This window comes from Oncorhynchus nerka, linkage group LG19 (assembly GCF_034236695.1).
Source record: "Oncorhynchus nerka isolate Pitt River linkage group LG19, Oner_Uvic_2.0, whole genome shotgun sequence".
NCBI lineage: Eukaryota > Metazoa > Chordata > Actinopteri > Salmoniformes > Salmonidae > Oncorhynchus > Oncorhynchus nerka.
The window spans coordinates 442,299-455,800 of record NC_088414.1 but is presented as its reverse complement, the minus strand read 5'-3'; the positions used below and the strand labels follow the sequence as shown (position 1 = coordinate 455,800).

Here is a 13,502-nt window from a genome sequence, read left to right as displayed (position 1 = left end):
CAGCTTATTGATGTCCTGATGCAGGTTATTGATGTCCTGATGCAGGTTTATAATGTCTGGGAGCAGGTTATTGATGTCCTGATGCAGGTTTATAATGTCTGGGAGCAGCTTATTGATGTCCTGATGCAGGTTTATAATGTCTGGGAGCAGGTTATTGATGTCCTGATGCAGGTTTATAATGTCTGGGAGCAGGTTATTGATGTCCTGATGCAGGTTTATAATGTCCTGGGAGCAGGTTATTGATGTCCTGATGCAGGTTTATAATGTTAGGGAGCAGCAGGTTATTGATGTCCTGATGCAGGTTTATAATGTTAGGGAGCAGCTTATTGATGTCCTGATGCAGGTTTATAATGTTGGGAGCAGGTTATTGATGTCCTGATGCAGGTTTATAATGTCTAGGGAGCAGCTTATTGATGTCCTGATGCAGGTTTATAATGTTAGGGAGCAGGTTATTGATGTCCTGATGCAGGTTTATAATGTCTGGGCTGGTTTAGGTTATGCAGGTTATTGATGTCCTGATGCAGGTTTATAATGTCTGGGAGCAGGTTATTGATGTCCTGATGCAGGTTATTGATGTCCTGATGCAGGTTATTGATGTCCTGATGCAGGTTTATAATGTCCTGATGCAGGTTTATAATGTCTGGGAGCAGCTTATTGATGTCCTGATGCAGGTTTATAATGTCTGGGATTATTGATGTCCTGATGCAGGTTTATAATGTCTGGGAGCAGCTTATTGATGTCCTTGATTTATAATGTCCAGCTTATTGATGTCCTGATGCAGGTTTATAATGTCTGGGAGCAGCTTATTGATGTCCTGATGCAGGTTTATAATGTTAGGGAGCAGCTTATTGATGTCCTGATGCAGGTTTATAATGTCTGGGAGCAGCTTATTGATGTCCTGATGCAGGTTTATAATGTTAGGGAGCATGTCCTGATGTCCTGATGCAGGTTTATAATGTCTGGGAGCAGATTATTGATGTCCTGATGCAGGTTTATAATGTTGGGAGCAGGTTATTGATGTCCTGATGCAGGTTTATAATGTCTGGGAGCAGCTTATTGATGTCCTGATGCAGGTTTATAATGTTGGGAGCAGCTTATTGATGTCCTGATGCAGGTTTATAATGTCTGGGAGCAGCTTATTGATGTCCTGATGCAGGTTTATAATGTCCTGATGCAGGTTATTGATGTCCTGATGCAGGTTATTGATGTCCTGATGCAGGTTTATAATGTCTGGGAGCAGCTTATTGATGTCCTGATGCAGGTTTATAATGTCTAGGGAGCAGGTTATTGATGTCCTGATGCAGGTTTATAATGTCTGGGAGCAGGTTATTGATGTCCTGATGCAGGTTTATAATGTTAGGGAGCAGGTTATTGATGTCCTGATGCAGGTTTATAATGTTAGGGAGCAGGTTATTGATGTCCTGATGAGGTTTATAATGTCAGGTTATTGATGTCCTGATGCAGGTTTATAATGTCTGGGAGCAGGTTATTGATGTCCTGATGCAGGTTGTCCTGATGCAGGTTTATAATGTTATTATTGATGTCCTGATGCAGGTTTATAATGTTAGGGAGCAGGTTATTGATGTCCTGATGCAGGTTTATAATGTTAGGGAGCAGGTTATTGATGTCCTGATGCAGGTTTATAATGTCTGGGAGCAGGTTATTGATGTCCTGATGCAGGTTTATAATGTCTGGGAGCAGGTTATTGATGTCCTGATGCAGGTTTATAATGTCTGGGAGCAGGATTGAGGTTTGTCCTGATGCAGGTTTATAATGTCTGGGAGCAGCTTATTGATGTCCTGATGCAGGTTTATAATGTTGGGAGCAGGTTATTGATGTCCTGATGCAGGTTTATAATGTCTGGGAGCAGCTTATGTGATGTCCTGATGCAGGTTTATAATGTTAGGGAGCAGGTTATTGATGTCCTGATATTATTGATGTCCTGATGCAGGTTTATAATGTCTGGGAGCAGCTTATTGATGTCCTGATGCAGGTTATTGATGTCCTGATGCAGGTTATTGATGTCCTGATGCAGGTTATTGATGTCCTGATGCAGGTTATTGATGTCCTGATGCAGGTTTATAATGTTAGGGAGCAGGTTATTGATGTCCTGATGCAGGTTTATAATGTTAGGGAGCAGCTTATTGATGTCCTGATGCAGGTTTATAATGTCTGGGAGCAGGTTATTGATGTCCTGATGCAGGTTTATTGATGTGTCCTGATGCAGGTTATTGATGTCCTGATGCAGGTTTATTGATTATTGATGTCCTGATGCAGGTTTATAATGTTAGGGAGCAGGTTATTGATGTCCTGATGCAGGTTTATAATGTCTGGGAGCAGGTTATTGATGTCCTGATGCAGGTTTATAATGTCTGGGAGCAGCTTATTGATGTCCTGATGCAGGTTTATAATGTCTGGGAGCAGATTATTGATGTCCTGATGCAGGTTTATAATGTCTGGGAGCAGCTTATTGATGTCCTGATGCAGGTTTTATAATGTCCTGAGGGAGCAGCTTATTGATGTCCTGATGCAGGTTTATAATGTCTGGGAGCAGCTTATTGATGTCCTGATGCAGGTTTATAATGTTGGGAGCAGGTTATTGATGTCCTGATGCAGGTTTATTGATGTCCTGATGCAGGTTTATAATGTCTGGGAGCAGCTTATTGATGTCCTGATGCAGGTTTATAATGTCTGGGAGCAGGTTATTGATGTCCTGATGCAGGTTTATAATGTCTGGGAGCAGGTTATTGATGTCCTGATGCAGGTTTATAATGTCTAGGGAGCAGCTTATTGATGTCCTGATGCAGGTTTATAATGTCAGCTTATTGATGTCCTGATGCAGGTTATTGATGTCCTGATGCAGGTTTATAATGTCTGGGAGCAGGTTATTGATGTCCTGATGCAGGTTTATAATGTCTGGGAGCAGGTTATTGATGTCCTGATGCAGGTTTATAATGTTGGGAGCAGGTTATTGATGTCCTGATGCAGGTTTATAATGTTGGGAGCAGCTTATTGATGTCCTGATGCAGGTTTATAATGTTAGGGAGCAGCTTATTGATGTCCTGATGCAGGTTTATATGTGATGTTATTGATGTCCTGATGCAGGTTTATAATGTCTGGGAGCAGATTGATGTCCTGATGCAGGTTTATTGATGTCCTGATGCAGGTTTATAATGTCTAGGAGCAGGTTATTGATGTCCTGATGCAGGTTTATAATGTCTGGGAGCAGGTTATTGATGTCCTGATGCAGGTTTATAATGTCTGGGAGCAGCTTATTGATGTCCTGATGCAGGTTTATAATGTTAGGGAGCAGCTTATTGATGTCCTGATGCAGGTTTATAATGTCTGGGAGCAGGTTATTGATGTCCTGATGCAGGTTTATAATGTCTGGGAGCAGGTTATTGATGTCCTGATGCAGGTTATTGATGTCCTGATGCAGGTTATTGATGTCCTGATGCAGGTTATTGATGTCCTGATGCAGGTTTATAATGTTAGGGAGCAGGTTATTGATGTCCTGATGCAGGTTTATAATGTCTGGGAGCAGCTTATTGATGTCCTGATGCAGGTTTATAATGTCTGGGAGCAGCTTATTGATGTCCTGATGCAGGTTTATAATGTCTGGGAGCAGCTTATTGATGTCCTGATGCAGGTTTATAATGTTGGGAGCAGCTTATTGATGTCCTGAGCAGCTTATTGATGTCCTGATGCAGGTTTATAATGTCTGGGAGCAGGTAATCCTGTGCAGGTTTATAATGTCAGCTTATTGATGTCCTGATGCAGGTTTATAATGTTAGGGAGCAGCTTATTGATGTCCTGATGCAGGTTTATAATGTCTGGGAGCAGGTTATTGATGTCCTGATGCAGGTTTATAATGTCTGGGAGCAGCTTATTGATGTCCTGATGCAGGTTTATTGTTATAATGTTAGGAGCAGCTTATTGATGTCCTGATGCAGGTTTATAATGTCTGGGAGCAGGTTATTGATGTCCTGATGCAGGTTTATAATGTCTGGGAGCAGGTTATTGATGTCCTGATGCAGGTTTATAATGTTATTATTGATGTCCTGATGCAGGTTTATAATGTTAGGGAGCAGGTTATTGATGTCCTGATGCAGGTTTATTGATGTCCTGATGCAGGTTTATAATGTCTGGGTTTATAGGTTATTGATGTCCTGATGCAGGTTTATAATGTTAGGAGCAGCTTATTGATGTCCTGATGCAGGTTTATAATGTCTGGGAGCAGGTTATTGATGTCCTGATGCAGGTTTATATAATGTGTTAGGATGTCCTGATGCAGGTTATTGATGTCCTGATGCAGGTTTATAATGTTAGGGAGCAGGTTATTGATGTCCTGATGCAGGTGTTGATGCAGGTTTATAATGTCTGGGAGCAGCTTATTGATGTCCTGATGCAGGTTATTGATGTCCTGATGCAGGTTTATAATGTTAGGGAGATGTCCTGATGCAGGTTTATAATGTCTGGGAGCAGGTTATTGATGTCCTGATGCAGGTTTATAATGTCTGATGGAGCAGCTTATTGATGTCCTGATGCAGGTTTATAATGTCTGGGAGCAGCTTATTGATGTCCTGATGCAGGTTTATAATGTTAGGGAGCAGCTTATTGATGTCCTGATGCAGGTTTATAATGTTTATTGGGATGCAGGTTATTGATGTCCTGATGCAGGTTTATAATGTCTGGGAGCAGGTTATTGATGTCCTGATGCAGGTTTATAATGTTGGGAGCAGGTTATTGATGTCCTGATGCAGGTTTATAATGTCCTGGGAGCAGGTTATTGATGTCCTGATGCAGGTTTATAATGTTAGGGAGCAGGTTATTGATGTCCTGATGCAGGTTTATAATGTTAGGGAGCAGCTTATTGATGTCCTGATGCAGGTTTATAATGTTATTGGGAGGGTTATTGATGTCCTGATGCAGGTTATTGATGTCCTGATGCAGGTTTATAATGTCTGGGAGCAGGTTATTGATGTCCTGATGCAGGTTTATAATGTCTGGGAGCAGCCTATTGATGTCCTGATGCAGGTTTATAATGTCCTGAGCAGGTTATAATGTCTGAGCAGGTTATGTCCTGATGCAGGTTTATAATGTTAGGGAGCAGCTTATTGATGTCCTGATGCAGGTTTATAATGTTATTATTGATGTCCTGATGCAGGTTTATAATGTCTTTATAATGGAGCAGGTTATTGATGTCCTGATGCAGGTTTATAATGTCTGGGAGCAGGTTATTGATGTCCTGATGCAGGTTATTGATGTCCTGATGCAGGTTTATAATGTTAGGAGCAGCTTATTGATGTCCTGATGCAGGTTTATAATGTCCTGGGAGCAGCTTATTGATGTCCTGATGCAGGTTTATAATGTCTGGGAGCAGCTTATTGATGTCCTGATGCAGGTTTATAATGTTAGGGAGCAGCTTATTGATGTCCTGATGCAGGTTTATAATGTCTGGTAGCAGGTTATTGATGTCCTGATGCAGGTTATTGATGTCCTGATGCAGGTTATTGATGTCCTGATGCAGGTTATTGATGTCCTGATGCAGGTTATTGATGTCCTGATGCAGGTTATTGATGTCCTGATGCAGGTTTATAATGTTATGGAGCAGCTTATTGATGTCCTGATGCAGGTTTATAATGTCTGGGAGCAGGTTATTGATGTCCTGATGCAGGTTTATAATGTTAGGGAGCAGGTTTATTGATGTCCTGATGCAGGTTTTGATGTCCTGATGCATGTTAGGGCAGCTTATTGATGTCCTGATGCAGGTTTATAATGTCTGGGAGCAGCTTATTGATGTCCTGATGCAGGTTTATAATGTCTGGGAGCAGCTTATTGATGTCCTGATGCAGGTTTATAATGTCTGGGAGCAGCTTATTGATGTCCTGATGCAGGTTTATAATGTCTGGGAGCAGCTTATTGATGTCCTGATGCAGGTTTATAATGTCTGGGAGCAGCTTATTGATGTCCTGATGCAGGTTTATAATGTTAGGGAGCAGCTTATTGATGTCCTGATACAGGTTTATAATGTTAGGGAGATGTCAGGTTATGTGATGATGTCCTGATGCAGGTTTATAATGTCCTGGGAGCAGCTTATTGATGTCCTGATGCAGGTTTATAATGTTAGGGAGCAGATTATTGATGTCCTGATGCAGGTTTATAATGTTAGGGAGCAGCTTATTGATGTCCTGATGATAATGTCCTGATGCAGGTTTATAATGTTAGGGAGCAGGTTATTGATGTCCTGATGCAGGTTTATAATGTCTGGGAGCAGCTTATTGATGTCATGCAGGTTATTGATGTCCTGATGCAGGTTTATAATGTTAGGGAGCAGGTTATTGATGTCCTGATGCAGGTTTATAATGTCTGGGAGCAGGTTATTGATGTCCTGATGCAGGTTTATAATGTCTGGGATTGCAGCTTATTGATGTCCTGATGCAGGTTTATAATGTCTGGGAGCAGCTTATTGATGTCCTGATGCAGGTTTATAATGTTAGGATGTCCTGAGCAGGTTATTGATGTCCTGATGCAGGTTTATAATGTCTGGGAGCAGCAGGTTATTGATGTCCTGATGCAGGTTATTGATGTCCTGATGCAGGTTTATAATGTTAGGGAGCAGGTTATTGATGTCCTGATGCAGGTTTATAATGTCTGGGAGCAGGTTATTGATGTCCTGATGCAGGTTTATAATGTCTGGGAGCAGCTTATTGATGTCCTGATGCAGGTTTATAATGTTAGGGAGCAGCTTATTGATGTCCTGATGCAGGTTATTGATGTCCTGATGCAGGTTTATAATGTCTGGGAGCAGGTTATTGATGTCCTGATGCAGGTTTATAATGTTAGGGAGCAGGTTATTGATGTCCTGATGCAGGTTTATAATGTTAGGGAGCTTATTGATGTCCTGATGCAGGTTTATAATGTCTTATTGATGTCCTGATGCAGGTTTATAATGTCTAGGGAGCAGGTTATTGATGTCCTGATGCAGGTTATTGATGTCCTGATGCAGGTTTATAATGTCTGGGAGCAGGTTATTGATGTCCTTATTATTGATGTCCTGATGCAGGTTTATAATGTCTGGGAGCAGCTTATTGATGTCCTGATGCAGGTTTATAATGTCTGGGAGCAGCTTATTGATGTCCTGATGCAGGTTTATAATGTCTGGGAGCAGCTTATTGATGTCCTGATGCAGGTTTATAATGTCTGGGAGCAGGTTATTGATGTCCTGATGCAGGTTTATAATGTCTGGGAGCAGGTTATTGATGTCCTGATGCAGGTTTATAATGTCTGGTAGCAGCTTATTGATGTCCTGATGCAGGTTTATAATGTCTGGGAGCAGCTTATTGATGTCCTGATGCAGGTTTATAATGTCTGGGAGCAGCTTATTGATGTCCTGATGCAGGTTTATAATGTTAGGGAGCAGCTTATTGATGTCCTGATGCAGGTTTATAATGTTAGGGAGCAGATTATTGATGTCCTGATGCAGGTTTATAATGTTAGGGAGCAGCTTATTGATGTCCTGATGCAGGTTTATAATGTTAGGGAGCAGCTTATTGATGTCCTGATTTCCAGGTTATTGATGTCCTGATGCAGGTTTATAATGTCTGGGAGCAGCTTATTGATGTCCTGATGCAGGTTTATAATGTCTGGGAGCAGCTTATTGATGTCCTGATGCAGGTTTATAATGTCTGGGAGCAGCTTATTGATGTCCTGATGCAGGTTATTGATGTCCTGATGCAGGTTTATAATGTCTGGTAGCAGCTTATTGATGTCCTGATGCAGGTTTATAATGTCTGGGAGCAGCTTATTGATGTCCTGATGCAGGTTTATAATGTCTGGGAGCAGCTTATTGATGTCCTGATGCAGGTTTATAATGTCTGGGAGCAGATTATTGATGTCCTGATGCAGGTTTATAATGTCTTGGAGCAGCTTATTGATGTCCTGATGCAGGTTATTGATGTCCTGATGCAGGTTTATAATGTCTGGGAGCAGCTTATTGATGTCCTGATGCAGGTTTATAATGTCTGGGAGCAGCTTATTGATGTCCTGATGCAGGTTTATAATGTTAGGGAGCAGGTTATTGATGTCCTGATGCAGGTTATTGATGTCCTGATGCAGGTTTATAATGTTAGGGAGCAGCTTATTGATGTCCTGATGCAGGTTTATAATGTCTGGTAGCAGGTTATTGATGTCCTGATGCAGGTTTATAATGTTAGGGAGCAGCTTATTGATGTCCTGATGCAGGTTTATAATGTCTGGGATCAGGTTATTGATGTCCTGATGCAGGTTTTGATGTCCTGATGCAGGTTTATAATGTTGGGAGCAGCTTATTGATGTCCTGATGCAGGTTTATAATGTCTGGGAGCAGCTTATTGATGTCCTGATGCAGGTTTATAATGTCTGGGAGCAGCTTATTGATGTCCTGATGCAGGTTTATAATGTCTGGGAGCAGCTTATTGATGTCCTGATGCAGGTTTATAATGTTAGGGAGCAGCTTATTGATGTCCTGATGCAGGTTTATAATGTCTGGGAGCAGCTTATTGATGTCCTGATGCAGGTTTATAATGTCTGGGAGCAGCTTATTGATGTCCTGATGCAGGTTTATAATGTCTGGGAGCAGGTTATTGATGTCCTGATGCAGGTTTATAATGTTAGGGAGCAGGTTATTGATGTCCTGATGCAGGTTTATAATGTCTGGTAGCAGCTTATTGATGTCCTGATGCAGGTTTATAATGTTAGGGAGCAGGTTATTGATGTCCTGATGCAGGTTTGTAATGTTAGGGAGCAGATGTCCTTATTGATGTCCTGATGCAGGTTTATAATGTCTGGGAGCAGGTTATTGATGTCCTGATGCAGGTTTATAATGTCTGGGAGCAGCTTATTGATGTCCTGATGCAGGTTTATAATGTTAGGGAGCAGCTTATTGATGTCCTGATGCAGGTTTATAATGTCTGGGAGCAGCTTATTGATGTCCTGATGCAGGTTTATAATGTTAGGGAGCAGCTTATTGATGTCCTGATGCAGGTTTATAATGTTAGGGAGCAGGTTATTGATGTCCTGATGCAGGTTTATAATGTCTGGGAGCAGCTTATTGATGTCCTGATGCAGGTTTATAATGTTGGGAGCAGCTTATTGATGTCCTGATGCAGGTTTATAATGTTAGGGAGCAGGTTATTGATGTCCTGATTTATAATGTCTGGGAGCAGGTTATTGATGTCCTGATGCAGGTTTATAATGTCTGGGAGCAGCTTATTGATGTCCTGATGCAGGTTTATAATGTCTGGGAGCAGCTTATTGATGTCCTGATGCAGGTTTATAATGTTATTATTGATGTCCTGATGCAGGTTTATAATGTCTAGGGAGCAGGTTATTGATGTCCTGATGCAGGTTTATAATGATGTTATTGATGTCCTGATGCAGGTTATTGATGTCCTGATGCAGGTTTATATGTGATGATGTCCTGATGCAGGTTTATAATGTCCTGATGCAGCTTATTGATGTCCTGATGCAGGTTTATAATGTGTCTGATGGGTTTAGCAGGTTATTGATGTCCTGATGCAGGTTTATAATGTCTGGGAGCAGCTTTATTGATTATTGTCCTGATGCAGGTTTATAATGTCTGGGAGCAGCTTATTGATGTCCTGATGCAGGTTTATAATGTTAGGGAGCAGCTTATTGATGTCCTGATGCAGGTTTATAATGTTAGGGAGCAGGTTATTGATGTCCTGATGCAGGTTTATAATGTCTGGGAGCAGGTTATTGATGTCCTGATGCAGGTTTATAATGTCTGGGAGCAGCTTATTGATGTCCTGATGCAGGTTTATAATGTCCTGGGAGCAGGTTATTGATGTCCTGATGCAGGTTTATAATGTTAGGGAGCAGGTTATTGATGTCCTGATGCAGGTTTATAATGTTAGGGAGCAGGTTATTGATGTCCTGATGCAGGTTTATTTATAATGTCCTGATGGGTTTAGTCAGGTTATTGATGTCCTGATGCACAGGTTTATAATGTTAGGGAGCAGGTTATTGATGTCCTGATGCAGGTTTATAATGTCTGGGAGCAGGTTATTGATGTCCTGTTCTTGTGCTCCTGGAGAGTACAACGATTTTGCTCCAGGGACTGAGACATTTTTCACCATTGAACAGCCCAATACAACGGCTGGAGATGGGAATGGATAAATCCACCCATTCCCACCCCTCACACAATTAGTTCACCCTTTAACGGGCCCACGATAAGCAGGATAGCATACACCCGATACTCCCGGCGATGGGACCAGATCTCCCGCAGCAGGCAGTGCCCATCTGGAGTCAGCGTAGTTGAAGTCAGCACAGCCGTCGCAGACACAGGCAGTCCCAGCGATGAAGGCACAGGTAGATCAGGCACAAGTGCAGCGAAGCTATTCCTTATGTCAATCTGCTCGAACGTCTCGCAGACACTCCAGTCCGCTTAGCATCATGCCGCTGCCTTTGGATTCCAAGTCTTGTGACATAAGACCAGCACTGATTGGAACAATCCTCTTGATGTTCTCTGTCTACTCCACTACAAGATGGAGGAGAAGCAGATGGACTTTTCTAGTTCGCTGGCTAGTTGGTAGCAGGCGTTGACACAAGCACTTATGAATAAAAAGGAAAGAGAGGGGGGGGGGCTGCAGGCTGGGAGCGTCCTGGGACACATAGATGGAATAACTTTTATTGGTGGGCCCTGAGAGACTGACTTGGTGGGACAGCCACCCACGTCACTGCATTGTCTCTGCACAGGAGGGATGCTTCCTGTGTTTGACCTTCTCCAGCCGATACGAGCACAGATTAATCAGTGTCTGTGTGAGAGAATAAATGTTCTGTAAAATACAAATGTAGTAGATTGTTTCTAGAAATGAATAAACATGGGTGAACCACAGCTGAATTCAGAGATGTTGTTAATCAGATGTCTTTCTCCATTGTGCATACTGACCATAGCGGTCTGTCTCATTTTGTTTACAGGAGCCATTTGAGGATGGCTTCGCCAACGGGGATGAGCTGTCACCGGCCGAGGAGGCCGCAGCCAAGGAGGCGGCCGAGCCTAAGGGAGCGGTCAAGTTCGGGTGGATCAAAGGGGTACTGGTAAGTGGTCAACCGACAGACTGTTTTACCTTTTTGCATCTCCTGAGAGTCCTCCTGCTTACCTTTTTGTTATGTGACACAATGTGACGTTTCCCCATCAATATCCCTGTATCCCTGCCTCCATTTTTATGTGTGTCTTTACTTTCTGCCGTTTCTCTTTGACCCCTGCGTCTACATTGCTACTGCATCATAAGCACTTCTCTTTTTGTGGATATGACATTGTAGGGAATGCATTGTCCTCCAGTTATTCTTGAACACAATATTCAATGGCGTGAACGGAAATCCTGACTTGGTGTACATGAATTTCAAGTCAGGATTTTGACCATAGTATATTTTTCTGCCCTCTCATTCAAAGTACAGAGAAATTCCTTCATGACCCCACAATCAGACTAGGCCTCTTTTAGTATTAAGTTAACATATCATTCAACTTAAGATTCCCTTGGCTATCTAATTGTATTTTAGCAGTCCTATAGCAGTCAAAGAGGAACCTCAATAATTGAGATGTGAGTCTACTCAAGATTCTGTGCAACTAGCAAGAAATCCTTTGGTGGTTAATCATTCGTGGTCTGTCCAGGCCATAAAATGTTTCTGAGAGTCTAGTGTAAGAATCTGCCAGGGTTGTAGGAATTTGTCACACATTACATCTATATTTATTTCACCTTTATTTAACTAGGCAAGTCAGTGGATGCTCAATATTCAAATTTGAATACGAGTTCTACGTCCTACAAGACAAATCGGTTGCGGGACGAGCGTCACCATCTGACGTGAGACAATGCAGCAAATATTGATGGGTACGCTTCCTGCTTTTACTACCTGCTTTGCTTTTATGGGTGAGGTAACTAGGTAACACGCAATGCCAGACAGTCCACCTATTATGTCATCATTGGCTTGAACGGGGACACCTGTTCTATTATTTGTATTTCCATGGCAACACATGCTATTCTAACGGCTACAGTGACCACGATCATTTGGCTGGCCAATAACAGTCATCCCAAATTCCATGACTGTCACAGCCCTAAATACATGTGGTACAAGTTCCTGCTGCTTTTTACAACGGTCAGATGGGTGAGAGGAAGGAAGGCTTTTACATGTCAAAATACAAGCTGGGTGACAAGAAACAGAGATTATCATGAGAAAGAACTAACTGTGCTGTACATCTGTCAGAACGGAAAACTTCAAACAAAGAGGAAATGGCTTGAAGTAAACTGTTTCTACTAGCTGTCATGAATGTAGTTAAAAGTACTTTACATTTTAGACAGGCACAGCGGTCTAAGGCACTGCATCTCAGTGCTAGAGGTGTCACTACAGACCCTGGCTCGCTTCCAGGCTGTATCACAACCGGCCATGATTGGGCGACCCATTGGCCCAGCATCATCCGGGTTAGGGTTTGGCCAGAGTAGGCCGTCATTGTAAATAAGAATTCGTTTTTAACTGACTTGCCTAGTTAAATAAAGGTGACATAAAAAAATCCACCATTCAAAAAATTCAAACATACAGTACCAGTCAAAAGTTTGGACACAGCTACTCATTGAAGGGTTTTTATTTATTTTTTACAATTTTCTACATTGTAGAATAATAGTGAAGACATCAACACTATGAAGTAATATATATAGAATCATGTAGTAACCAAAAAAGCGTTAAACGAGTCAAAATATATTTTATATTTGAGATTCTTCAAAGTCGTCACCCTATGCCTTGATGACAGCTTTGCACACTTGGCATTCTGTCAACCAGCTTCATGAGGTAGTCACCTGGAATGCATTTCAATTAACAGGTGTGCCTGGTTAAACATTTAATATTTGTAAAGAAATATGGTATATAGAATTAGAATTATTTTAACCCTTATTTCACTGAGAACACATTCTCATTTACAGCAACCTGGGGAGAGGAGGGGGGATAAATGAGCCAATTGTAAGCTAGGGATGATTAGGTAGCCATATTTGGAATTTAGCCAGGGCACCAGGGGTTAACACCCCTACTCTTACGATAAGTGCCATGGGATCTTTAGTGAGCACAGACAGTCAGGACACCCGTTTAACATCCCATCTGAAAGATGGCACCCTATACAGGGCAATGTCCCCAATCACTGCCCTGGAGCATTGGGATATTTTCTTTTTTAGACCAGAGGAAAGGTTGCCTCCTACTGGCCCTTCAACACCACTTCCAGCAGCATCTGGTCTCCCATCCAGGGACCGACCAGGACCAACCCTGCTTAGCTTCAGAAGCAAGCCAGCAGTAAGATGCAGGGTGGTATGCTGCTGGAAGATAGCCCTATTTGGTAAAAGACCAAGTCCATATTATGTCATGAACAGCTCAAATAAGCAAAGAGAAACAACAGTCCATTACTTTAAGACATGAAGGTCAGTCAATCTGGAAAATTTCAAGTACTTTGAAAGTTTCTT

At 42.0% G+C, this 13,502-nt stretch overlaps 1 protein-coding gene across 1 annotated transcript in view; it reads left to right on the top strand.

Annotated features, from left to right (window-relative positions):
• The window catches only part of LOC115147125 (solute carrier family 12 member 2-like), a 184,194-nt gene that overhangs the window by 84,102 nt on the left and 86,590 nt on the right, over nucleotides 1-13,502 (top strand). Inside the window, exon 2 of the mRNA XM_065004603.1 lies at nucleotides 10,981-11,100. Coding sequence (XP_064860675.1) covers nucleotides 10,981-11,100 — 120 coding nt within the window. The remainder of the gene's footprint in view (nucleotides 1-10,980; nucleotides 11,101-13,502) is intronic.